A 26,851-nucleotide genomic window follows, 5' to 3' on the forward strand; every position below is an offset into this window, starting at 1 on the left:
TGGAGATGCAGAACAAAAGCTTGCATGCATGAAATGAAGGGCTGCTAAAATTAGATGCACTCTTGTGGTTTGGGTAGGCTCCTGGTTATTCCCAGATACCCAAAAGTAGGTCATTCAAAGCTTAACAAAGACATTTCCCTCAGACTTGACATTTCTGAGCCAATGGAAAAGACCACCTGATGGGAGGATGTTATCAACATGTCACACTCGGGTTTCACTCTGCCTTGGCAGTGCTTCTGCACTGTGAAGGAGCTGCAGTGCTACACCACCAGGCCTTTTTTCACTTCATTAGAGCTGCTTTAGCAGCTTGTTCTTATCAGCTGTTAGAAGTAACAAGAAAATCAAATAGCTATGAAGTTTCATTAGAGGAAACGAAAGTTAGAGATCAGTAGAAACCTTTAGCTGGTAACATAGCATGAAGGTTTAGCAGCTTTACAAATTAACTCCCTGCACAAACGATGGGGCACTATTAAAGTACTACTTTAGGAGAAACATGTGAATCACCAGTTGCTCACTAGCTGACCATGGCCAGGATCTCAGCTAGATGATCTTCAGGATCTTTACTGACACCCTAAAAGGGTTTCTGTACCTTTGCCCCAATTTCTGGCTATTGTCTTACTAGAACAATCACTGTGATCTTTCATCTGACCAGTACTCTATTTAGATTATTGCAGAAGGAAATAAATAGAAATGTTCTGGTGACCCAGAACACAGATAAAATAGGATACTGCAGAAAGTAAAACAGATTTCTTATGAACAACCTTACTGGTACAAGCTGGGTGTCAGTAAGGAGAGCAGGATGTAGTTTCATAAAGAGCTCCAGACAGGGCAAATGCCTTAAATATGTGAAGAGCAGCTGCTTTTCAAAAGTGTTTTACTGCAGCAACTCCAACTCAAAAGGAAGACAGCTCTACTTTTCATCCTTGTGCTAGTCTGTCATTTACCTGGGCATTGGGGCAAAGGAGTGTCAAACTTTCCCTCAAAGCACTCCATAGCCAGCTTACAAATTACAAGGCAAAGGAGATGAAAGGCCATCAATTCTCCAATGATGCTGGCTCCAGTACATGCAGGGGACAGTTTCAAAAAGTCAGGACAAGCACCTGGAAGAGCTGATGAACAGGGGAATGTTTTTAAGGACAGCTAAATTGGTCAGTACAGGACCACTGGTAGGAGACACGCTCATATATAATCTCAGAACACATGAGAAAAAACAAAAGTAAACTTGGTAACTAATCAAACTGGTATAAGGGGAAGAGTTTATGGCAATTCCTATAGGTACATGTGTGGACAGGGTCTGTAATGGAAGAAAAAAGATAGTTTGAGCCATGCTGCCTGAAGTGCTCAAGCCCCATTTGCAAGCCAAGGGCTTGAAAATTCCCATCTATTTTCCTGACCTGTCAGCCACATGTTATAATTACTTCTGCTCTTTTAAGACCCCAGTTATAAAACTGTAGGCAATCTAAATATTTACTGAAGTAGTCACACCTTGGTATCTGACTGTGTAACGTAAGAACAGCAAACACAAAAGGTGGATTTATGGTGACCATAAAATCTTCATTCCCAGCTTCCTGACTTCCAGAGACTTTATGGCCAACCTTCACACTGCACTTTCCCTGCTGCTGTTCATGACAACAGCACTGCACTCCCGACACCCTTAAACATTTGCACCTAATTTCTGTTTTCATGTATCTGTCTTGTACTTGCTGGTTCTTGAGAGGGTTTCCTCTGCTTTAAACAAGTCTCATGTTGTATATGATGCTCAGTAGCACAAACACAGCAACTTTTAAATCCCAGTTTTGATCAGTGAGTACTCTTGGGTTGTGTTATTATGAGATACTCTCTCTACTCTCTAATAATTTACATGAGCCTCTTCTCTCCTTTTCCAGTTTTTCAACACCTTTGCATTGGACATGGATAGTGGGATTAGACACAATAGTTTAGAAAGTTTATGAAATTTTCAGTAATATTGCATCGCAAATTACTTCTTTCCCCATATTCCACTGTTTCAGCCTTTTTTTTAGAGCTTAGAGCTCATGTGAGCTGTTCATTCACTGTAACCCCACACAGTTTTTGAGAATCACTGTTTTCTGGTCTATATGTCATCCCCCTGGCCATGTGATCTCCACCACTTGCTTTTGATTAATTGCTTTGCATGTCACCATAAGAAATGATAATCTGTTTGAACACACCCAGACTACCAATTTTGCTCTATACAACTTTCCTCTTCATTGTTTGCCATATATGCGGCAAACAGTGACCATTATCACTGGGCTTCTCTTGTAATCATCTCTTGTTGGTGTGTTGGAACTGCCCATCGCACAGAAATGCTGGTCTACGTAACTCCACCTTTGCAAAACTAGTGAGATAATAAAGTTTACTCACATAGTTCTTTTTTCCATATTGCAGCAAAAATAGGAAGAAAAGCTATTTTTTTTTAAATTCTCAAACTATAATTGTATACAAACACACAGGATTTGGAGAACAGGGTAGCTGAACAGTCTTGTAAAAATCCCTATGTCTTAAATGCCAGAGACATATCTTCTGTACTAAAACCAAAAAGATTCAGTACGTGCAAGCAGTTGACAAATAGACCTGCAATTAATGCTGCACACCACACCACCTTGGCTTTTAGAATTTAATGCTAAATTAGCGCCCCAAGGCACAGATTAATCCCACTTCTGATTTCAATGCCTAAATTAGCTTTATCTGCCAAGAGGAGGAGAGATATTTGGGTTGAATCAAGTTCTTTCAGCAACCCTCCCTAGCTCGGTTACCAAGAGAATCAAGGCCAATTAGGCTCCTAATTTAGGCCATTAGCTATATCCCTAAACTGCAATCCAGATCTAGCAGCCCACGCATGCTGAGGAGTTGGACAAAACTGATATGTGTCTGAACCCAGGCACCTCGGACTATAAAAAAAAAACAGGACAAAGGTGCATCTGCAGTGGTATCAACAACCTTTGGCACTTATGCTGCAATTATACAGCACTTTAAGCTTGAATTCAGAGCTTGATATTATATCCTGCATCTGGAGATGGTTGAAAAGCTGGACATGAGCCAAAAGTGTGGGCTTGCAGCTCAGAAAACCAAATGTATCCCTGGGCTGTATGAAAAGCAGCGTGGCCAGCAGGTCAAGGGAGGTGATTTTGCCTGGAGTGCTGTGTCCAGCTCTGGGGTCCCCAGCACAGGAAGGATGCAGACCTGTTAAACTGGGTCCAGAGGAGGGCCAGGAAGATGATCAGAGAGTTGGAGCTGCTCTCCTATGACGAATGATTGAGAGGTGGGGATGTTCAGCCTGGAGAAGAGAAGGCTCCAGGGAGACCTTATAGCAGCCTTCCAGTACCTAAAGGGGGCCTACAAGAGAGTTGGAGAAGGAATTCTTAACAAGACCATACAGTGACAGAACAAAGGGGAATGGCTTTAAACTGAAAGGGTGTGGGTTTAGATTAGGTATTAATAAAAAATTCTCTACCATGAGGGTGGTGAGGCACTGGCACAGGTTGCCCAGACAAGCTGTCAATGCCTCCATCCCTGGAACTATTCAAGGCCAAGTTGGATGGGGCTCTGAGCAAACTGGTGTAGTGAAAGGTGTCCCTACCTATGGCAGGGAGTTGGAACTAGATGATCTTTAAGGTCCCTTCCAACCTATGCGTTTCTGTGATCTGGCAGGGCACTGGGGCACGTTCTGGTCACCCTTCTCCATGGACTATTTCTGTTCTCTAATTCACTGATTGCCTACCGTGAACTATGCAAGAAGGTCCTGGGAACAGAAACCCAAAATCCTTCACTCACTATTAATACCCAGATGCCAAGGCTGAATATTTAGATCTGCTTTGCTTCTTGCTGTCTAAATCATGATTTCCTGGCAGCACATGATGATCCAGCTTAAAGAGGAATTGGGTATTGCTCTGCCCTCAACCAGACACCTGATATTAAACTGAGCTCTGAAGAGGTGGCAATTAGGGAAGCAAAACCCTAGAGAATAGGCCTGGTCACTCATTCAGTAAATGTGCAGTGTGCTCTCCAAGATGGAAAACACCCTCATCTCCCAGCCTGTGTGACTAAAGCATCTCAGCATGCCTAGTTAGCTGGGCTATTTAGTGAATTTAGGTGGACCATAGAGAAAGGATGACTTCTTCCTCAAAGGATAACTTCCTTAATGCTGTCAGTGCCAGAGAGCTGTGCCAGTGTCTCCTGAGCCAAGAAAGAGGCACAGAACTGAATGCACAGAACAGCATAATAGACTCTGCACATAGTGAGATCTGAGATTCCAAAATTGCAAGTTGTTCCCTGTAACTTTGATTTTCAAAGATGCTTTAAGGTTTTTTCACACTACAGTAATTAAAAAAGCCTGCCCTAGCATATGGAGACAGTATGGCTCTGCTGTATCACGTACAAGGAGAAAGAAAAACAGGAAATTCACAGTTCTAAAGCACTTTACCACTGGTATAGTTTTTCTTCCTTCAGGGCACTGATCCTTCCAGGTTTTCTCGGTTTTCACTTCCCTTCGATCTGTATCACCTCATTAATAAAAAGAATGACTCCTCCACCCCTTTCCAGTGTTGGCCACTTCGATCATCACAGCTTGATTTCCCTTTTTATCTCTGGAGGAACCATACCTGTGTGAAAAAGCTGCTGAAGCTGTAACTCCTGGGAGTGGCTATGAATAGCACTCACAGGACTCATGCTTTTCATATTTAGATACTGAGATAAACAATCTTATCTTCCATTGCTTATTATTTAGCCTGCTACTGCTCATTGTATTTACATTTCTCTGAGGCTGTTAGAAAAGACACAAGCCTAATTTATCAGTAACAAACACTATGAACAGCAGACAGCTGGGAATTGAAACAGATGTTGAAACTAAAGGCTTGAAACAATCTTCATTGGAAGATTTTGTTAATTCCTCTCAGGCTTTTGGACTTTACAGCTCTGCCGAAACAGCATTTCGGTAAAATTCTTGTGACGAGACACTCATTACCCAGTTCACAGAACACGCTCTCCATCAGGTGCACAGCAAATGATGCTGTCACAACGACATCAGCAAACTAACAACTCTTGGTAATGTCTCAGACCACACCTTTCCCAGAGGCAATACTGGCTCCTCTTACAGAAATTGCTCGGAATTAATAAAGTTTAGTTATCGCAGTTGCAACTTGGTATGTGCATAAGAAAAGTCTTTCTTTCACTAATCCCATTAAAATGTATGAATACAGATCTAAAATTCTTGACTGTTCTCATCTGGTGCATGTAGCATGCAGGCTTCATTGAGATGCCATTTTGCTCGAGATTTTATGTTACTGAAAGTAAGTATGATTATTCTTTCTATATCTTTCACCACCTTGTACATCTTCAGCTTCAGTCACAAATCCATTTGCTTTAATTAAAATCTCTCTTGTGTTTAGACAGGCAACCACAAACAGCAAATTAAAGTGTTCCAATAAAAGAGGACATGCAGTGGGAATCTGGATGTTCTCCATTGGTACTATTTTATTTTAGGTTAAGAAATAACACCTAGTGAGCAGGAGATAGACATAATTCCTCATTCTGCTTCACCCCAGAAAAGGTGCCAGCAACCACTGCATTAGGAGTCCAGATATTCTTGGTATTCCATCCATGGCATTGGCCAGCACCACACAAGGCAGTCAAAAGCAGCAGCAAGCAACAGGTACTGACAGTGTGTAAGTCTCTTGTTAACTTCCCCAGTGAGCAGTTTGTTGAACCAAGGAGAATTAAGAGGAAGGGAGAACTTGACTTATATCAACAGACTCAATTAAAATTGACATGGCTGGCAGTAGCAAAAGGCACAGCCTAGTCACAAGGCCATCTCCCTCTGGCAAATTCAGTAGACCGCCTCCAAAGCAGAGATATCAAAGCATCTAAAAATGAAGCCATTGTGAGGATTTTTAACATAGGAGAAAAAAAAAAGGCATTTCACTAGCCTTGTTCTCAGGAAAGGGTCAACTGCTCTGACTAAAATAAAACTCAGCCTAAGATACACAACTGCCCATTGCCCCACGTGGTTACAACCAAGAAAAAGGTCTTTAAGGTAGCCCATCTTGAAAAGACACTTGTAGGTGTGCTATTGTAGTCTGAGTGAGAAATTACCTTCTGCTATTGAACTGCACTGAATTTATTTAAATTCATTTTTTCCTCTGAAATGTATTAAATTAACCTACTTCAAATTGAACACTTTATTCATAGAAATATTATCCAAACAGCAGGTAGGAAGAACGAATCCAAAGATTTCAGGGGTGAATTGTTAATTCACATGGGTAACCCATCTTACAGTTTGTGGGTCATTGTAATTAGTTAAGCTGCAGACTGGAACTGTGGTAAGTAAATGTGATGGCCAATTTACCACTGCTGACAACTAACAATATATAATGCAGTACTTCAAAGACGTAATTATTAATTTTTATAACATTTACTCTGTGAGCATGTTCCACCCCAGTATGTAGAAAAAACAATTTATAGTCCAAAAATTCTCAAAAACTGAGAAGCCCTTAATTAGAATAAACCTCTGAACTTCTGCAATAAATGACTGGACACTAAAATAGTTGGTATTCTACTGTGTATCATAAGGCCTTGATAGAGCTACTGAATTGTCAATAGGTTACTTCAGCTGTAAAAACTGAGACAATAAAGTATACCAAAATTAATCATTAGAGCTTGATTAGGAAAGAACACCATTAAATGGTGACTCTTGAAATCTGAGGGTCTCAAACACCCCACGACAGAAAACAAAAAGCCTAATTTCAGTTAAAAGACAAACAATTTTTTTTAAATTGAAATAGTACACAAAAACTAGACTGTTATTCCCCTAGAGCTGCTATTCTGGATTATACCTATTGCTCATGACAACAGGCACTAACAGGTGGGTCTGTGTACAAAGAGAGAGGGAAAAGAAAGGGGTGAAAAGGAAGTTTAGAAAAATCCTACAGATACAAAGAATTTTTCCTTCCCTAAGTTCCTTTTCTCAGATAGTTTCTTTGATAAACACCTTCATAGAAAATTACAATTACAAAAAAAAAAGACAATTTCCAGGATGATTTATCAAGCTATGATCCTGTGACCTATGGTCACCTCCACTAAGAATTTGGGCACACTTGGCAGTGTTTCCCAATAAGGCAGAAGATTATGCAGTTAATCTGAGAATCCCCATTACATTGAAATTAAACAGTTTCTGTGGAAGTCTGTTAAGAGATGGAGACTTCACAGTGATCTGTTCTTGCAAAAAATCTTGAGCACCACTGAGATAATTCTAAATATGGGATAAAGCTGAAACAGTGTAACTGCCCAAGTGGAAAAGTCTAAGCTGCTTCCCTGGTATATACTCTATAAGTGGTGAAAGATTGATTTATTTTATCTACTTCATAACACATTTTCCTTTCTGCCATCTCCTATTCACACACTTAAAATACTAAATAGACATGAACACATTTCTGGTACTTACACAGAGACCTTGAGAATGATCGATTACTCAGCATGTGAAAAAAGCTGCAAAAAGACAGCAAGCTGCTTCAGACCATGAGATAACTGGCCTGGCATTTAAAAGCTCAAAGCACTGTTGACAGGCACTATGAGATGGCCAACACTGCCAAGCAAAGCAGTAGCTTTCGACATTAAAACTGTACACAAAGAATAACTCTACATTGAAATATACAGTTTATTTTCTCAAAGTCAAGCAATACCATTTGTCAGTAGGTACGTGTTAAGTGTCAGGCAGGAAAACTGTACATTTTCACTCTGGGCTGCAGGATCCAAACAGCTGAAGAAGCACTGTGGAAATTTTTCACTATACAAAGAGATCTAGAATTGAGAAGAACAAAGGATGAAGAAACGGCCATCCCCAGGATGCCAAAGGCAAAACATTAGCACCAGATTTTTCCAAAAAGCAACAGTATAGCTATTTACAGATTTACATATAACATTGGGAGGCAACCACCTTCAGGTTTCCCAGGGTGAGATTTTCAAGAGTTTTAAAAAAGGAAAGGAAATGGTGTCTACGCAACTGTTCTGTGAAAAGGATAATAGATACAGCTTTCACAATATTGCTACCTTTTATCAGAGATCTAACTCGAAGTACTGTATACAAACACATTGCAATTATATTATTATTCACATTTCACATACACATTTCAGAGTAACCACAATATGTAAAATTTTTAAAATGCCACAGATAAAACAATGCACACTTTTCTCCAAGCTAAAAGACAAGCATAATTTATGTTTAGTTTTGGGTCTGTTATGGTTAAGGGATAAGTTTAAGGACAAAGGGATCACTTGTCCTAGGAACATAGCAGCATATAACTGTGAGATGTCAGAAGACTACATTTTTGAACAAGAGGGAGAAACTAAGGTCAGCTGTAGGTCATGTAAAATGGTAGCTCCATTTGACCTCAGCTGATACACATCAACATCATTTAATTAAAGATTTGGTCCAGGTTATACGAAGTAGTGCACTATAAGGTGGGGGCAGGGGGCAACAGTCCTTTTAATGTTTGCACCTCTCTGTAAAGGAACTAGTTCCAGAGGATTTTTTGCTCTCCAGTTCCCCAGCTCGCAAGGAATTCATTGATCAGCACCTCTCCAGTTCTCTCCCCACAGAAGAGAGAATTTAAGTAAGGAGGACAGAAAAACTCTTGTGAATGCTGCCATACTGCAGGAGTAGTGGGAAGCAGTCTCTTCTCTCTTTTCAACAGCTGACTACTTGTATTTTCAACCAGTTTAGCTACAGACTGGCATTCACATCAGCCTTGAAAATGGCTTGTTGGGGAACCTATTTGTCTGAGGAGAGATAAATGTTTACTAAATGGCATATACACAAAGTCACCCAAGACTTTGTCTGCAAAACTTTATCTTAACACAGAATGTGACATTGAGACACTACAGAATTTCTCTGTAGGCATCTAAGCAAGTCAGCATAACCTATTACTGCACTAAAACATGAGTTAGCACCTCTTTTTGGAGCTACTGGAAATCATCTGTTATAAGTCAAGGGCAGTATTATGAGAATACAAGCAGTAATCTGATACTGTGAACTAGTATCCTCTCCTTTATTGCTGTGCAATGGAAAAAGCAAACAAACAGCCCCACTTCTGTTCACAGCTACAAAGCAGAGTTGCTCCAAGTAATGCACAGTATTTACAAGGCAGAAGTGTTTATATTGCGTTCGGTAGTCTGAGAAAGAGGAATGATCAGCATTATGTAGGTCAACTTCAATATAACTTAACTGTCTGTATAAAACCATCACAATGTTGAGCAATCAGAAGAAAAATAGAAGCAGTGTCCTTAACCCACATTTATTTTCATGAAGGGTTGTGGGTTTGGGGGAAGAATAATAAAAACATGCATAAAAAGCACAAAAAAGAGCTAACAAGCCTTCTAAATAATTTAGATGAAAAATGTTTTGAACAAAATCAGCACAGTACTTCCAGCCTGTTTCTTAAATCAAGTACAACTTGGTAAAGAAATCACTTGCACTGCATTAAAAGGGTGTACAAATGTGTCTTGCAAAATAATTAAAAAAAAAAAATCTTCAGCAAGGTAGTCATTAGGTGATTTGCAAGCTGGTTTAAAAAGCGTTTAACTGAAACTGATCTTAAAGTTATTTTCGGCAAGGGGAAAGTGCCATCCTATATACAATATTACAAAAAAGTGTCTGATGCCACAGGATCAGAGTGACACTAGATTTCAGCAATCTGAATATATTAGCTATAAGATACACGCTTCCCCTATTTAATGTGTCTTAAAAAAAAATAAAAACCCACTAAATGTAGAGCTTCTAAATTTGTGTGCGTTCATGAATTGTTGTTGGGTTTCCCAGCAGTCTGTGCAGCATCTGAACATAAAGAAAGTATACAGCCTATTCTAAAAATCACTGTTTGCATGCACAACTGCCACAGACTTCAAATGTACTGAGCAGAAAGGTTAAGAGTCTGTCCTTTTCGGTGGAGCTTTCTGCAAGTTAAGCAATGAGAAACAGCTGTAGAGTCCAGCAATAAAAATGTGTCTTAAAAAATTAAATATATCATTCCAAAAAAAATGAAAGAGCATTATTGCTGTTGTGAGTTTTTCTCTTGTGCACTTGTTTCTCTACCAGACACTCAGGCAAGCCAAGATACTCATTTGTATACTTGGAACCCATCCCCTTCCTTCCTTCTTTCCCATTTTTCACATGGTTGGTCAAACCAGTCCCCTTATTTGAGCCGCTCGGGTTGGAGGCTATCGGTCAGACACTTCAGCTGTTCTTCCCCCAGCTTGATCTTGTCCTCAAGCTCCCGCTGCTCAATGATCAGGGCCGACTTCATTTTCACAAAGTGCTCATAGTCTGCTAAGTTCTCCTCACTCAAGTAGTTTGCCAAAATGTCAAAGACAATGCGCTCTCGACGATCCAGGTTTTCCTTCAGCTCCTTTGCATCTTCATGTTGCTGAGTCAGCAGCTTTTGCTTATCTACCAATGTCCGCTTAGGAGAAAAGAAAAACAGTTAGAAATTCACTGGGTTCACTAGGCTGGGACAACAGCTTCAGTGTTTAAGTCTCAAGTCTGTTTTATCTGCAAAGACAAAGACTTTCCTGAATATTTAGAAAGGTAGAAAAGGAGTGATCCTTAAAGTTTATTTTAATAAAATGCATTAACAAACAGAAAAAAATGTACTAAATCAATGAAAGATGCACCATTAATTTCTATTGGCCTCAACAGCAATTACTTCAAAGACTGTTTTATTATTTAATAGTTCAAAATAGCTGTATAAAATACAGTTGCCTTTGAAAAACAGTTCTTCAAATTAAGACTTCACTCAGCAACATCTTACATCTTCAATACACAGCACTGACAGCTGCGGTTACAGACCCCAGAAACAGACCAATTAATGGAGCAATTTGGTCTTCCACAGCTTCTGACACTGTATTTAGCAATTCTGCTGCATCCACACTCTGTCCCTATGAGACGTGAAGTCGTGTGGTCTTCAGACATGAGCAAGAAAGCAAGCTGAGGCAAGAGAACAGAAAGTAAGCAAAAAAGAAAAAAAAAAAAAAGGCATTCTCCAAAAAGGGCTACAAACTTTCTGCTTTGTGGCTTCACAAGAGACAAAATAGGAAAAAGGGAGATTGAATGGAGAAACACACAAGGAAAGAGGACAGCAGCTGTGCTGTCCATTCCATTCACAAACACGAGCAAGGAGGCTGAGGTTCCTCTCGCCCTGTTTACACCGTCAACCTGTCTGAGTCCCATTTGAATCATTCGGTTACACTCCTTTAGCAGTGTATGGAAAGAAACAGGAGCATCATTAATCCGACCTATTTCAGATGTCTGCCTAGAAGTGATTGCCTTTTTCCAATGACAGAGCACAGCTGGCCTACAAGAATTCCTGTGCAGACTTGTGAACTTAATTAAAAAGTGCCCCAAGAGGCACCAATCCATAACTGTTAGCTTTGCTCCAGAGATGAATTTTCTTTGAGAAGCTGTCTTCAAATAAACCTCAGTCTGTTCAAACAAACGCGTCCATTTTATTCATTTCCACTTTCTGTTAAATCACATATGCAGCTTAATAAGCCTGAAGGATTTACTGAGAAGTGGTTTTGCAGACTATACAGAGTCTTTTAAGATGGAAGGGGGATACAGACCACTGAGCTCTAATAAACCCACCTGTCAGAGCTGCACACATATCCTGTGCTGCCTCTTTTTCTATAGACAGTCAAAGCTTAAGAGCAAAATGTTTTCAGATTTGTGCTCTCAATGTACATAAAATACATAACTTAGATTAACTCAGGATTCAACACAGCTAAGGAAGACAAGTCACAGAAATCACACACTATTAGAAAAAACAAAGTTTAATCTCCCTTTGAGCTTATGCCAGGGAAAAAAAATCCCACTGCAAGTTGCAATCAGAACTATCTGCTGGAAAGTCATGGAACTACAGTTCTCCTAAATTCACCAGTGCAACTAGCAGACAGGCCCAGGGAGTGTGGCTACACTGCTCTCCAGGGCAGCCTTGCTTGTGTGTACACTGAGTAGCAGCGACAGAACTAGACAGAGTTTGATGAACACAGGAGGGCATATATCAACCAGCTGGTACCTCAGTTGTAGAGTTACCTACATAACCCTGTGATGAAACAGCTCTGTTTTTCAAGTCACTTGTTATCATTGTCAACATACACAAGAACAGTCAGATGTTTAGTCCTTCATAACAGTTCCTGAGATTTAAGTTGCATGGTTTCTTCTACCAAGCCTATGATATGACTTTCAGATGAACACGAATAACCTGATAAGTTTAAGAAAAGCCAACACTACTTATGTTATGAACTTTTCATAACATCTTAGTACCTCTGCCCTTGTGGAGGTTTAGGAAAAACCTAAGGAAAAAGTGGGATGCAGAAAGGAAGAAAGCAGATGAGATACCTCTTGAATTTGTTTTTACCTCTGTCAAAGACGACTGACACCAGAAAACCTGTTTTGAAGGGTAAAGTGAAACACACTGTAACAGGTCCAAGTCACCATTCTTGAGGAGGTTCTCTGAGCAATGGGTAAATGGTTCACCCAGGCTAACAGAGTAAGTGATGTCAGATGGTTTTATCTGACCATCTTCAACCAACTAAAGCCAAGCAGAGTGCAGAAGAGTTTTTTTGCAGTTAGCACTGCTCTGAAGCCCCAGCCAACACAGGTTATCTGAAGCTCCTCTGATAGAACAATCTTTCACTCTTTCTATTGAGAATCTTTTTCAAGAGCCGTTTGCTGTTTTGAACCACAGCCATACAAAGGTGAACTCCCTCCATGCATCTGACTTCCCAGCATCCAGTTCCTAAACTACTATCCTTGGTACTTGTCCCTGGTCTTGCAAGTCTTGGGGGTCTAGGCACCCGATCACCTCTGTGGATTCACTGCTGGTTCAGTGCTTCAGTGTTCTCAACACACAGGACAAGTAATGAGAGGACACTGGCCTCACTGTGTGGAAGGGAGGGGGCTCGTAGCTCTTTCAGATTAAGTCCCTTCCAGAAGCTAAACTTGAAGTACCTGACACTGTTTCCTGTGGCAAAAAAAGGCCTATGACAGAGCATCTAGTGGTCAGAAATTAATTCAGCAGTGATTATTTGACTGGTTCTGTTCAGAAAATCTGCTAAGCTGCTGCTGATTTCTAGAAAGTGGAAAGCTATCAAAGCAATGTTTATTAGACAACAACAGCCTTAAAAAAAAAAAAAAAATCAGTGCTGTGATCCCCAGGGATGGAAGTAAAATCCCCTGTTTTGTTTGTATGGTGGTTCATTCATTCATTCTGAACATTAGTGGTTCACCAAATATTATCATTTGACCTACAAGATACTAAAGGACAACCAAAAAAGCCACAAGCACCAGTCTAAATTCAAAGAAATGCACATGTAACTCTACACGCAGTGGATTTATAGTCAAAATACCCCAGGACTTGATCCATCTGAGAAACATCTCTGACCAACACTTCTAGATATATTTCATAGAATCACAGAATGGTATGGGTTGGAAGCAACCTTAAAGATCATCTAGTTCCAACCTCCCTGCCATAGCCAGGAATACCTTTCACTAAACCAGGTTGCTCAAAGCCTCATCCAACCTGGCCTTGAACATTTCCAGGGATAGGGAGTCTACAACCTCTCTGAGCAACCTGTTCCAGTTCCACCCTCAGTAAAGAATTTCTTCCTAATATCTAATCTAAACCTGCCCTCCTTCAACTTAAGGCCATCCCCCCTTGTCCTATCACTACATGACCTTGTAAAAAGTCCCTCTCCAGCCCTCTTGTAAGCTTCCCTTAGGTACTGGAAGGCTGCTCTAAGATCTCCCTGGTATTTTCTTCTCTGGACTGAACAGCCCCAGTTCTCTGTCTGTCTTCATAGAGAGGTGCTCCAGCCCTCTGATCAACTTAGTGGTCTCCTCTGGACATGTTCCATGGACATGGTCCACATCTTTCTTGTGTTGTGGGCCCCAGAGCTGGATGCAGCACTCCAGGTGGGGTCTCACAAGAGCAGAATCCCTTCCCTCACCCTGCTAGTGATGCAGCCCAGGGCATATTTGCCTCTCTGCACTGCAAGTGCAGATTGCTGAGTCATCCACAAACACCCCCAAGTTTTTCTTTCCAGGGATAGTCTCGATCAATCTCTGGATGGACCTCTCCTGATGATTTGTGATGGGTTTCTGATGCTACTATGGCAAGACTTTGCTGTCAGTGGATGAGAAGATGAATGGGGATTAAAATACGTTAGTGATTTGGACTTCTGCCAGCATAAATTTGACAGCAGAGCACGCAAAAGATTTCTGACTGTCCTTACTACACCACCTCCTCACCATCTTCCTTTTCCAGACCTAGCCAGTAAGCTATTTTTATCACAGCTCTCAAACTGTGTTTCCTATACGCACATATCATCTGGTAGCTCTTTCCCCATTAGGCAACTGCAACCACGTTTAAAAAAAACATCTAATGAGGGATTAAATTTCTTTAAGTGCCAGAAACTTTGATCTGCCCTCTAATAAGCTGTCAAATACCTTCCCTTTGCCTCAGTCAGAGAGGGGGTTGAACCGCCACTAAACAAGTATGTTAGGGTCAAACAGCAAAAGCACAGCTTCAGATTAGTCCCATCCCTTACTGGTTCTTATGGGTGAAACAGTGGAGCAGGCTGAACAAACACACCGTGAAGCCACAGCCCATGGAAAAAATTCTGTTACAACACTTAGGTGGACTGTTGGCATTTCAGTCCACAGCTACAAGCCAAAAATCCTACTTCACATTCATTAAACCGTAGAAGTTAAAATCACTTGACACACAAACACCCTCCACCCTCTCTATTTATTTTAGCCTAAGTTTCACACATATCTACATCTCTCCTTTGGTGGGTATCTGCATTGCCAGCTATCTCCTTCTCAGCTAAGGTCTGATGGGATTTGAAGATAAATTGCTGCAAGTAGTGGTGAGATCCAGGAGGTAAGAGCACCTTGAATGTTCCTTCTCCTGAAATTTTTACATCTCTGGGATTCCTCCACATCACTACCAGGCCATTCTGCTTGTGTAAAACATGTTTTCTAGTAAAAAATTCTTTTTGCAATGCCTCCCCTCTGCAGTCCCCCCACCTTTTTTTTAAAGACTTGTCCCTTGTTCCTTGCTAGGCAGCATCGTGGAGGAAGCTGTAGTAGCTGAAAAACATTTTCTTTGTAACTACTTTATAGATTTGTATCACGATCATTGAGTATAAAGAAGTCTGTAAGCTTTCTGCAACACTCCTTTTCCCATCTTGAATTGTTAGAATATTTTTGTTTGCCTCCTTTCTAAGCTCTTATCAGTAGACCCCCCCTCTTTCTTTAAACTTCTGCTAAGAAGTCTGTTTTCCAGTATGGTGCACCCCTAACCCACTTTTTCTTAGCAAGCCGCTTGTAGTTTTAGTATTCCAAGAAAACCAAGGCAAAGAGAAAAGTTTTAAGAAATCTAAAACAAATGGCCTGATGAGATTTATCCACTCGTTATCCCTCCTCTTGAGCTCTGCAATGTAGATAAACAAAACCAAACAAAAGCCCCCACTCCAGCTTCAGTAAATGCAGTGATATTATTGTTGGCCTTTCTCACCCGTTCTTCTGGAGCAGTGCTGTCATCCAGGTTATTAAGGGCATTTTCCACCCGTGCCAGACGACCGGACAGGGACAGCAGGAGGTTGACCACTTTGTCAAGGTCGCCGATAAACATCTTGAATTTGTCAAACTCATTTGGTTTGCAAACCTCTTTCACAATGGCCTCTACCTCCTCCCCCAGTATATTATTTGCTTGGATGTCTTCCAGAAGCGTCTCCCGTGCCTCTCTCAGCACCTGCAGCTTCCTACTAATGCTGTCAATAAGTTCTTGCTGTGGAAAATAAAGCAGATAAGAACTTATTAGCACTACTGCATTTTTCCCTCCTTCTGAAAGTCATGTCAGCTAGCACTTCAATACATTTTAAATTCCCATGAGGCTTTGACAATGAGTGTGTAACAAATAAATACATATCTAAGGATATGTCTAAGGTCTATGCATCTGGATTCAAAGGTTCAGGACATGGCTCTACAATGCTTAGCTTGAGACCTGTATTAAAGCAAATTACCTTGGTGGCAAAAGCTGAAGGAATTCCACCTCATAAACAAGCATTCCTGCTTCTTCTTTGAACAGCTTCAAAGCCTGCTATGGAACAGCATAAAGTACAGCACATCCTTTTCTCTCTAAATATCACGTCCATAACACCTTGCTGAAGAACTGCACTTAGGAACATACACAGCACCAGAAAAACAATCCTGTATTTTCCACATGATACAGTTAAAACTAGGGCACTGTCTAGCTTTTTCTTCCTTTTTGCATAATATTAGTGTTCCTCCAATAGCAACCCTTCCACCCTGAGAAAATCTTAGTGATAACAGTGCCGTACAACATTTCTGTGGGGAGATCATAATACCTATGGCACAGAACAGGGAACAAAAGCCATTGTATTGTACAAAGCAGCCCTGTGCAAAGTCGCTCTTCCAAAGGACCAAGCAAGAGTCTCTGGCCGCCTCTGTCCCATGCCAAGTGGATATACCACCTCACTTGCAGTTTGGGGGGGCTTCTGTACTATAATCCCCCACTGCCTGAGAAAAAACATGTCAGGTGCATCACAGGCAGAATAAGACAAAGAATGCAAATTTTCTCCCTCAAGCGAACCTGTGGTCAGCCTGTGCTGCCCAGTTACTTCCCTGCATTTGGGCAAGAGGTCCTGTTCCTTAGTCACCCACTAGCTCTCACTTGTGCACAAGGGGTGGAAGTCAGTTCAGTTAGTTGTCTACCCTAACATGAGATGAATCATATCCTAAAAATGCCTCATTCATTTAAATGTAGATGCCTATTTGGTATTCAGCTAATTTCAGGTAAGAAAAATTCCCAAAGTATTCTCTAAAAATACACCTCAGTGCAATTTCTGAATGGAAATTACATCCTTTAAAATGGTCATTATTTCACAGTACCCGCTGCCCTTTTTTTTTCTTTTTAAATTACTCATGGCATTCTTTAGGAACTCTGCTTTCTATATGCAAATCTGATTACAAGCCTTCGTGATTACTGAGAAACATACTGATAGCAGCTGCCACTGAACAGTCATTGCCAATTTATTTTGGGAACAAAAAAACCAAACCAAAACAGTCTGCCATCTTAACAGAAAGCAACTACACCCTGAAAATTCAGCATCCTTTTTGAAAGTAGAAATTCACCCATGGATTATCCACATTGGTTTTCTCCTTTTTGATTTAATGTACTCAGTCCAGGTTAATCGGGATTTGGGCTATCTGTTAGTCCGGGTGCCCAAAAGATTAAGGTAGTAAGCAGTTCTACAGATGCCTGCTTTACTGACTGATTAATCTGCAGGATTTGATTTTTCCCCCCCTTCCCTCAATGCAAATGCAGTTTGATTTGGATTATGTAGGTCACAGTGCTATGCTCTCATTTCCCTGCGATGACATGCACTATGCTGCTGTTTCACCATTTGAAACACAACAGGATACCATTGTACCCTATGTTATTATCTCAAGTTTTTCACTTCTGCAGCTGTGCTGCAACTTTCTCTAATGAAAAAAGGCCGTATGTGTGCTCCATGTTTACTGATCTGGTCTGACAGTCCAGATCAGCTCTCTCAGCTTCTGGCTTTCAAAAAACAGAAAGAAGCCATTTTCCCAGTAACATCCTGTTTAGATGTCCCCAAGCAGCTGAAGCCAGCCTCTAAGGGACTGATTTTGCAGGTGAGAAGGCCATAAATACTAAGAGTGTCATATCTATTAAGAATTGGCTTATGATCACTGATTGCTTCCTACCCAGACGAAACAGCCCCTGCATGCAGCAACTGTGTGCTCATTCTGCTTTCGCTAACCAGCAGAAAACCTGTATTGTGTTTAACATCTATTGAGCCAGAAGAGCTACAATCTGCATCTTGAAACTGGCAGATGAATAATTTATAGCTGTGACTTCTGTACCAGTACACGAGAAAATAATAAAACCTATTTTTTCCCCCAGTAATTCTTGCTGATCTGACTAGCAACACAGAAAGTAGCTCAGCAGTGTTGCTCAGGTGGTTCACTGCTTGGCATGCTTTATGTAAATTATCCTCTGCTCTCAGCTCACCACCCCATTCCTAAGGAATTCAGGCCTAAAACCAGGAAAAACTTGATACTCTTCAATTATTTTTATACTCTTCAGAAACTGTCAAAATTTTCCTAAAGGCAAAGGGGAAACTTCCTACTCAGCCACACATGGATTTTCCTTGCTACAAAAATCACTCTTGCAGCATCTTCAACATTTGATCAGTATTTTATAATTGTGGCAAAACTACATTAAACTCAGTACATGAGACACATACATTCCATTCCTGCTAGCTACGAATACAGGGATCGACCCAAAAATAAAACTAAAAGAATTAACAACTCTATATGAAATTCCTATACTTATTTCAAAAGTAAAAAAAGAAGTACCACACATTTCTGGTTTGCAAAGCAGAAAATGACAAATACTGCAATCATTCCACAGTGGACTGCAATTAAGATATCTCATAACAGAACCGCCCAGTTTCTAGGAATCAAATAACAGGTTCTGGGTGTACACCCCCTCTAAAATAACTAAAGAAAAAGTGTTCAAGTCCTTAACGATCCCTTGTTAAACTGTTGCCAAATACATGAAGCTGGGCCAAGCTATATATTCTGTTTTATAAAAATGCCTTGACCCACTTACTCTGAATTTTATATGTTTTCTGACAAGATCCATAATGAAAGCCCATTGAACTGAGTGCTCCATCCTACTGCATGTGGAGGAGCAGGGAGAGAAGTAAATAGCAGTGTGTGTGGCTACAACAACACACGTACCTAGAGAAGATGGAAGAGTTCTGCTAAAAGCTCTTCAAGAAAAATTTTCTCTCTTATGGTTAGTGTTGTGTAACTAAAGCTGGGGGGATGGATGGAGGAGTATGAAAAGGGTGAACATGATTTTCCTGTTAAGAAACCAACACCAATAAATGGTACCTTTGCTTATAAAAGTTTTAGTATTTAGTTTGTTGGGCAAACAAGAAAGGTTCAGTTTTCCCTCTCTCCTACAATTAATGAGAATGAAACTAATTCTAGCAAAAATGATGAATGTGACCATCATGTGTGGTACCAGACAAAACCAAATTATACTTGAAATGAAGAGAAATCCTTAATTTGTCTAAACAGTACAGCTGTTGGATTCAATGGGTGTGGGGCAGGAGGGTAAGGGAAGGTCTGCTGCTGCAGACATACCATGCCCCTGGCAGTACATGGTGTATTGAACTGTGCGATGCAGAGGTGGCAGAGGGAGGTTAAAATAAAACAGAGAGCTAACAGAAAACACAACAGCCCCCTCAAATATGGTGGCAGCCACTCCTGCACTGAACCAGAGATGTGAATCTTCTACAAAATCTCTCATTCTTAGCAACTAAGTATATTTGTAATAATTAAAAGATGTGTCTTTGGGACTGGATTATCAAGTACACCCTGGCAGCTGATTATTCAGCAGAGAGTTGACTTCAACAGAAAAGGTCTGCACACCACTGCATTACCGGCTTAGGTAAACAGAGTTAAACTACACTACTTGATCAAACAGACCATTTCCTCCAGCTTATCTGTACTGGGATGGATGACTAAAATATTTTGTGCAAAATCGCTATTGAGATGAGTGCAATGATTTTAACATAGGACACCACTTCCTCAAACCACAGAAATGTCAGATCATCATTTTAATATCATGGGGATTATAATGATCACCTATCAGAAATAAAACACCAAAGGATGGGGAAGAACAAGAGTGGAGAAGGCTGCATCCTTTGTGACGAGTAAGTTCCACTGAATCCACCAAGCTGATTAGCTATCTCCCACAATGGTTATTAATTTGGGAAGTAGGAGAAATGCAGGGCCAAGTGGTTTGCTGCTCATGGAAATAAATGGGGGGAGGGGGGGAGAAAAAAGAAGGTGTGTGTGTATGTTCCTTTTCTCGAGACAAACCCAATCTTGACTTAAATTTCAAAAGTATGGAACAATTAAAACCACCATCAGCTACAGTAGGATACATACTGGTGTTTCTTTGTACCTAGTAAGTGTAAGAAATGCAGAACCACCTCAAATGGAAAACGATATTTGAAAATAACCTCCCCAAAACTTCTCCCCTTGAGACTTTCCAAAACCTGCATGCAACTGCAAGAAGCACCTAATCTCCAGTTCCTGAATTCCCAGCTGGACATTTAATTCACCTCCAAAAACTTAAAAAAAAAAAAAAAAAAGGCTGATTTTTCTAAGTCATCCTGTACATCTAAAAGGCCTTTTATTGAAGGGTGTTTGACCTAACAAATTCACAGTTAATGAAATGAACAAAACTCAGAGCCTCTCATTACACTTTTAGAAATGTTTTTTACCTTCTTCTCTGACAAGTCATGATCCAGTTCATCTTCAGAATCATCCTCACTCTGCTGCTGTTGCTGCTGCTCCTGCATGTCCTTCATTTTAATCAGCAGCTCTGCCTTTGGTGCAGATGTGCTGTAGTAAGTAGAATTGGTTGTCAGGGAGATGGCAGACGGTGCGCTCTGCTCCTCTTTCCTGGGAAAAAGTCAAAACTTTCATTAACTGCCTTGACACACTAATCAATGAAAAGAAAGGACAATCTTTTAGAGCAATCATTTCACCGAGGAAGCAGGGGGCTCAACAGAAAGCTATTACCTATGCAAACAGGATAAATAAATGCTGTCTGTAAAGAAAATTTGTATCAACTCAGTCTGTGACCAGTAAAAGCTAAAACTGAAGTTGTACAGAAGACCTTTCACCACTACAAGAGGTGAAATGGATCGAAGATATCTCATCTGGAAACAAAATGTAAAGTTACATTTTACAAAGTCCTGGGAAGACCTCCAGTGTAATAGAGAGTATCCTTTCAGACAGCCAAATGTGGGACACTACAATGTTAAGTATTTAACTTTTTGATTATGGAATCACACACTGACTTCTCTAGAAGGCTATAACTTATGAGAAAACTTGTATCAAGAAAATGAAAACCACAGAACATCAACATGAACGGAATTTAATTATTTTCTTACTTTGATCTCATTCAATTCCAGGAAATGCCTCATGCCCGCTTCAACCTGTCTTTGTAAATTTCCATCACATAAAAAAGGCTTGAATATTCTCTATCTAGATACTAGACTGGATGATCTTGGCACAATATCTAATCACTATGAAACGGGAAAAGTTAATTATTCCTTAGTTGTCAAAAAACGGTTTTCAACCAGGTCTTGGGAAATTTTTCATATTGTACAACACTGTTCTGTTTCTGTCATTAATGGTATTGTTAGTAGATAATGCTTAACTAATATTCTGACAAAAAAGTCTTATAAAAGACCCAAACCTCAACAGTAGGAATACCCTCACCTCCAGCCCCACAGGAATACTGGTACACTTTGGATAGCAGCTTACAAGGACACACTGGCTTACATAAAGTAATACTCACTTCTCTTCTGAAATTTTTGGAGAAGGAACTTTTGGCAGGAGCTTCCTGCGTTGCTGAGCTTCTTCTAGGAGATGTTCATCTTTAGGGAATATACCAACCATCAGATCCATTGTTGTTTTGATTTTCACATTAGGATCTAATATGTCTGCTAGAGATTTATCTCTTCCCACAATCTCTCTGGCAAGTTCTTCTGACTTCCAGTCTTCGAAGCTCTTTTCTTTGGCCTTTACATAGCTGGCTGTTTGTGTGGCAGCATTGTTGTCCTTCAAGTTGCTCCCAGGTTCTTCAGCTGGTTGAGGGTCAGTTGGTTTGGTTCTGGCTTCCAGCTCTGGTTCTACACCCTGCCTAGTGTAAGCACAGAATCGTGAATAGGACTGCTCTGAAGTGCTGAGTGTTTTAATCTGATCCTTTTCCAAACCACTGGGTAAAGCAGGAGGCTCCATAGTACTGACAAGACTCTGCCGACTCTCCTTCTCTGCGCTGCTCTCAGAATGAACTATTTTGATGGGAACCATTTTCACCGTAGTATTGTTGTCTATAACCCTTTCAATTCTGGAAAATAAACAAAATTCATCTTTAGAAATGGAAGAAGCTTACACCTCAATTCGTATCTCCAAATCAGAGGGGAAGTCCAAATACAAAAAAAAGATAGCTAAGAGACCAAGGTAATGGAATATGCCTTGCACTGTGTCTAACTCTAAGTCTACATGTTTTCTGTCCACACATTTAAATCGTATTATTAGTTCATTTGTAAGCAGTCCTAAGACTTAAGTCCTGTATCATGAGTATTGTGCAAGACTGCTTGGGACTTATGTTTGTTTCCATGAACATGAGGGTCCAATCTCAGCATCCAGGTCCCAAATTTCAGACTGTGCTGCTGCCTTTTCCCCTTTGTTGCCACACGTAGAGAGGAAAACACACCTCAAGCTCAACCTCACTGACTTGCACACATCCAACAGTGGCCTCAGTTTTTGGCCTGACAGGAAGCTTAGCTTCCTGGGGAGTTTGTGCCCTCACATCAATTCTTGGTGCTTTCAAGGGAAGAGACAACAGACCAGATGGAAGCATCCCGCAGGCTAGGCCTTTGCTGAGCTACAAGAATAACAAATAATCACACATGGAAAACCTGGAAATCATTCAAAACTTAATTATGTGATTAAAAAAAAATCTGTATTTATAACATTACACATGATATAGAAGTTGAATAAATAGATCCCACCATAGTGTCCCGGTTTTCCACTTAAAGAAGAAAAACCAGCCACTGAAGAGGATAACACACAATTCTGGATACTCCTTTTAAGGGAAGCTTATTGCAAAAATTCCGTAGAGCATAGCACAAAGGGCCATCTTAGCCATTCACTAAGCAAAAGTATTTAAAGAGGAGGATAACTCAAAGTTTTAAATTGGACAGTAACATGTTAAATAACATTACAGAAGCATCTGTACTGTACGTAAACTATATATGAAACTGAAGTCTAGTTTGGTGGTTCTGAGTTTGCAGAAAGTTTAAAATTATTGTCATAATGTGGGTTTGGAAGCTTTACAGCAAGTAAAGGAACATTGCCTACTAGCTAAAATATCTGGTTTCATCTGGTTGAGTAGTTTGCTGCCTTTCAGATAAGTGACCAAGACATACTACAGTTCTTTTCCTCTAAGTGTGGGTGTCTCACTTTCATTAAAAGTAAGCTTATATTTTTTGATTGTTGGTAACAGTAGAATCTGTTAGACTTCATATTTTTCAGAAGTTTTATCTTGTATTTTAAAATTATATTTGCCTCTGAATGAACGTGCAGCCTCCCAGTAGGGATTTACTTTTCACAAGTGCTTTGCAGACATGCTTTGGCATACTAATCCAAATTTGGGGCAGGTTTTTCAGCTCATACTGAACCTCTCCATTTCCATTTCAGTTAGGTTGTTTTCATTCAAGGTGACTGTCATTTTAAAGAGCTCACCCCCGTGACCGATGATCAGTCCCAGCTCCCTGGCTGCAGACGTGGGCTCTCCTGACTGCAGCAGAGCTGGGCAGTGGCCTGACACCACCCCAGCCCTTTCTTTTTCTTGTTTTTAAATAAAGCCCACACCTTTTCAACTCCACCAGACTGTGAAGAGGAACACACTTTGGAACTTGGGGGAAATACAAGATGAGTGCATAAATGTGTGCGGGGCAACTGGAAGAGAAGTGAGCTGACTGCAATTCTTCACCTAAAATGTCCGGCATCTGTTCTGAGACTCTGAGTGCATTCCTCTCAGCCTAGTCAAAGATTTTCCAAATACTTAAGTCATCATCAAATCAACTGATTTCAGTTTGCTCTTACTGATTTCAGTAAGAGCAAAGACAGTTCAACACCAGGTGCTTCAAAAAGTCTGTTTCTGCAACCACTATCCTCCTGATTTCTGAAGGTTTTCCATTTGTGAAAAGGCAGCACGAAATTCTGACTTGCAGCAACTCCACTTGTGGACATTCTAAAGCTTCAACCCAACCACAAACACAGTCACTCCTTGACCTGAGCATAGGTTTACTGGAAATCTATTGAAACACACATCCTGATGCACTCTTTTCATCTTGGTTATTGCTAAACAGTTGTCTTTGGCAATAGCTGGGTTCTGCACACTGCCACTATTTCCCTGCACCACACTGTTCTACCTAAAATGCTGCAGGAAACCCTGCACACTCACTCACTTAGGCCCACTGATAAACAAGACACCTTTCTTAAAGAAGAGTACCCAGCTCCATGCTGACGTCATCAAACATTAGCTGTCCACAGCATGCAAACTAGCATGCCCAAAAGCTCATATGCAAGGAGCCAACAGAAATAATAAACCCAATCAGATTAACTGCATATTAAGGTAAATCTAATTAACATATTTTAAACATATGAAATAAATACCTTATAGAAAGTTCACAGGTTTGGTTCCCAGGCCTGTCCTTTTTGGCCAAACCTGTTTTAGTGAGTAATGTAATTATGAACTGAGGACAATACACTATATGGAGACAAGAGCTGTCTGGGCTTAAGAATTTTAAATGTTATCAGAAGATTTGCAGGGTAAGTATATTATCATTCAGATATGGGCATACAATTAGGTATACTTCGGTGCTCATTTCAACATTAAAGCTTAGCAAAAAGGAAGGATAAATACAATTAGCTTTCTATGCATCCTTAGTAGCTATTCATAAAGCAATACATTAAGGAAGTCAAAGCAATACCTTAAGGAAGTTATTACTGTCAGCTACCTTAGCACATGGATGCTAGGGTTCACATGACATGTTGCACTTTTCATTATAAATTATATTATTACTTCATGTTAAAAATGCGACAGGATGAAACCTCATTTTTTCCTCCAGTCATAAAAGGAAAAACATCAAGGCCTGCTTAGGAAAAAAAAAAAGTGATTCATGTCTTCTATGTCATAAGGCACGTTGGAAAACAGTATGATTGAGTCTGTTCAACCATTTACAATAGATTAGAGAAAAGCTACACCAACTACTTTTTTTCAGAGAAGCAACCTCTGCATGAATTCAGCTCAGAGGCTTTGTTTTCATTCTTTAACCATGAATTATAGTGCTGAAAAATTTAAAACCAAGATTCCTTAGCTTCCTGGAAGAGTTTGTTATCTTGCGGGAGAATAACCTTTCATGATGTTAGCAGCATATGACAGACACAGCAACCAATTAATTTCAGTTGGTTTGTCTAATTCTATCTTGCACTGAGTCTTCAGTCCATGTCAACACAAAATGCTGAGGACCCCTTCGCAGACTACCCAGAGTACCACATTTCATTGTAAAAGTAACATAAAAACAGTCATGATTTGGCAGTGTATGTTACTGTGTGTGTTTTCAAAACAGATATTCACCCAAAGGATCCAGCTTCCCTTCCCACATCTGCTTTGTCCCTACACGGATTCATATTTATATACAGACTCGGGTAGGGGAAATGATAACAGGTAATCTTCTGATTTTGCCTGGACTTACAGTGGAAAATCCTTTAGAATCCCCCCTTGCATTTTCTACTATCAGCTGTAACAACTGAGCAGCAGCAGTCAACCAAAGAAACCATGAGCCAGTTGAAGGACATAAATGACATCAAATGCAATTTCACACAAGTCTTTGGTCTCTTTAGGACACGCTGCAATGGCTCAAACAATGAACTTGAAGGATGTGTAAAGAAAATGAACAGACAACCATTAATGAGGTCTAACTGGCCAAAAAGTGTTAATAAAACAATAAAGGAGTTACATCTAGTACCTGGCTGGGTTGTCATCCTGTACAGACACAGGAGGTTTATCAGTGAGCTTCTGTGGTGCAAACTGGGGAGAAGGGGACCTTGATGACTCCATGCCAGGATTTTGAAGATAGCGATACTTGGAAGACTCAGACCTAAGGTTAGTTTTTTCTTCTAAGTGCTGACAAACATTCTCTGTGGATGACACTTGCTGGAGCTGCTGTGGGTTAGCACTTTTCAGTTTTCCATTGAAAGCTGCAGGACTCTGAGAGAGAGAGGATTGACTGGCAAAGACTTCAGCAGAGCTGGGGGATGAAGACAAAAAGGGTTGGCTGGCTGCTGCCAGCAGAGATTCAGAAGAGGTGCCAAGCGATGGTGCAGAATTATCTGGTCGCCTGTATTTATCTATTTTAGGTGGTGGTGGCCTCTGAGGAGCAGGTCCACGCTTCTTGTTCAGCAGCAACGGCTCTATCCTATGGTTTTCCTCTCCTTTGCCCTGGGATAGATAGGAGTGGCTCTCGTTCAAGGTCTGTGGCTCAGAGCAGGTGAGATGAGGCAGGCTACGATCTTTGCTCTTCTCGCTCACGTTTTCCTGAGAGTATCGGTAATCGCTGGGCAATGTCCCAGACCTGCCCCGACTCTCATGAGGCAGAACTGCAGGTTCTTGCACATGCAAAGGTCTGACAGATGCCTTCCACGTGTGGCCTAAATTCTGGTCCAGTTGATCCCTCTTCTCTTGTGAGTTTTCCCTTAGGGCCCCAGTGTCAGCTTGCCTAGAGAAAAGAACACATTGTTAGTATGCTGAGGATTTACACTTCCTTCGGAGCAAGGCCACCACTCCAACCCAGGAAGTTTGAACACTGAGATCACATCCAACATTTAACACCAATTCCTCCAATCTGTGGTAATTGTACAGCACAAAAACATCCTCTCATGTATGGGAACACACAGTGTACCTAATCTAATGTGATGAGTCTAAACATAATGTCAGGCTAAATTAGGGTACGGAGCACCACAGGACTCGACACAACCTTCAGGTAACCTGAGGTGCTGCAGTGTGCATGGCTTAGTCAAATGCACAGCACACCTCCTGTGGCACAGTCAAATGTCCAAATGTTGGTACAA

General features: G+C 40.6%; 1 protein-coding gene across 3 annotated transcripts in view; it reads right to left on the reverse strand.

Moving 5' to 3' along the window:
- Positions 1-7,649: 7,649 nt before the first annotated feature.
- SHROOM2 (shroom family member 2) overlaps positions 7,650-26,851 on the reverse strand; it is a 123,115-nt gene continuing 103,913 nt past the window's right edge. For all 3 annotated transcript variants that reach the window (XM_027639168.1, XM_027639177.1, XM_027639187.1), the window contains 5 exons: positions 25,750-26,499; positions 21,507-22,058; positions 20,422-20,602; positions 15,585-15,857; positions 7,650-10,469 (listed from right to left, as the gene is read on the reverse strand). In XM_027639168.1, the coding sequence (XP_027494969.1) occupies positions 10,203-10,469; positions 15,585-15,857; positions 20,422-20,602; positions 21,507-22,058; positions 25,750-26,499 (2,023 nt within the window). In that variant the 3' untranslated portion in view covers positions 7,650-10,202. The remainder of the gene's footprint in view (positions 10,470-15,584; positions 15,858-20,421; positions 20,603-21,506; positions 22,059-25,749; positions 26,500-26,851) is intronic.

Source organism: Corapipo altera, unplaced genomic scaffold, assembly GCF_003945725.1.
Source record: "Corapipo altera isolate COAL_440 unplaced genomic scaffold, ASM394572v1 0, whole genome shotgun sequence".
Lineage (NCBI taxonomy): Eukaryota > Metazoa > Chordata > Aves > Passeriformes > Pipridae > Corapipo > Corapipo altera.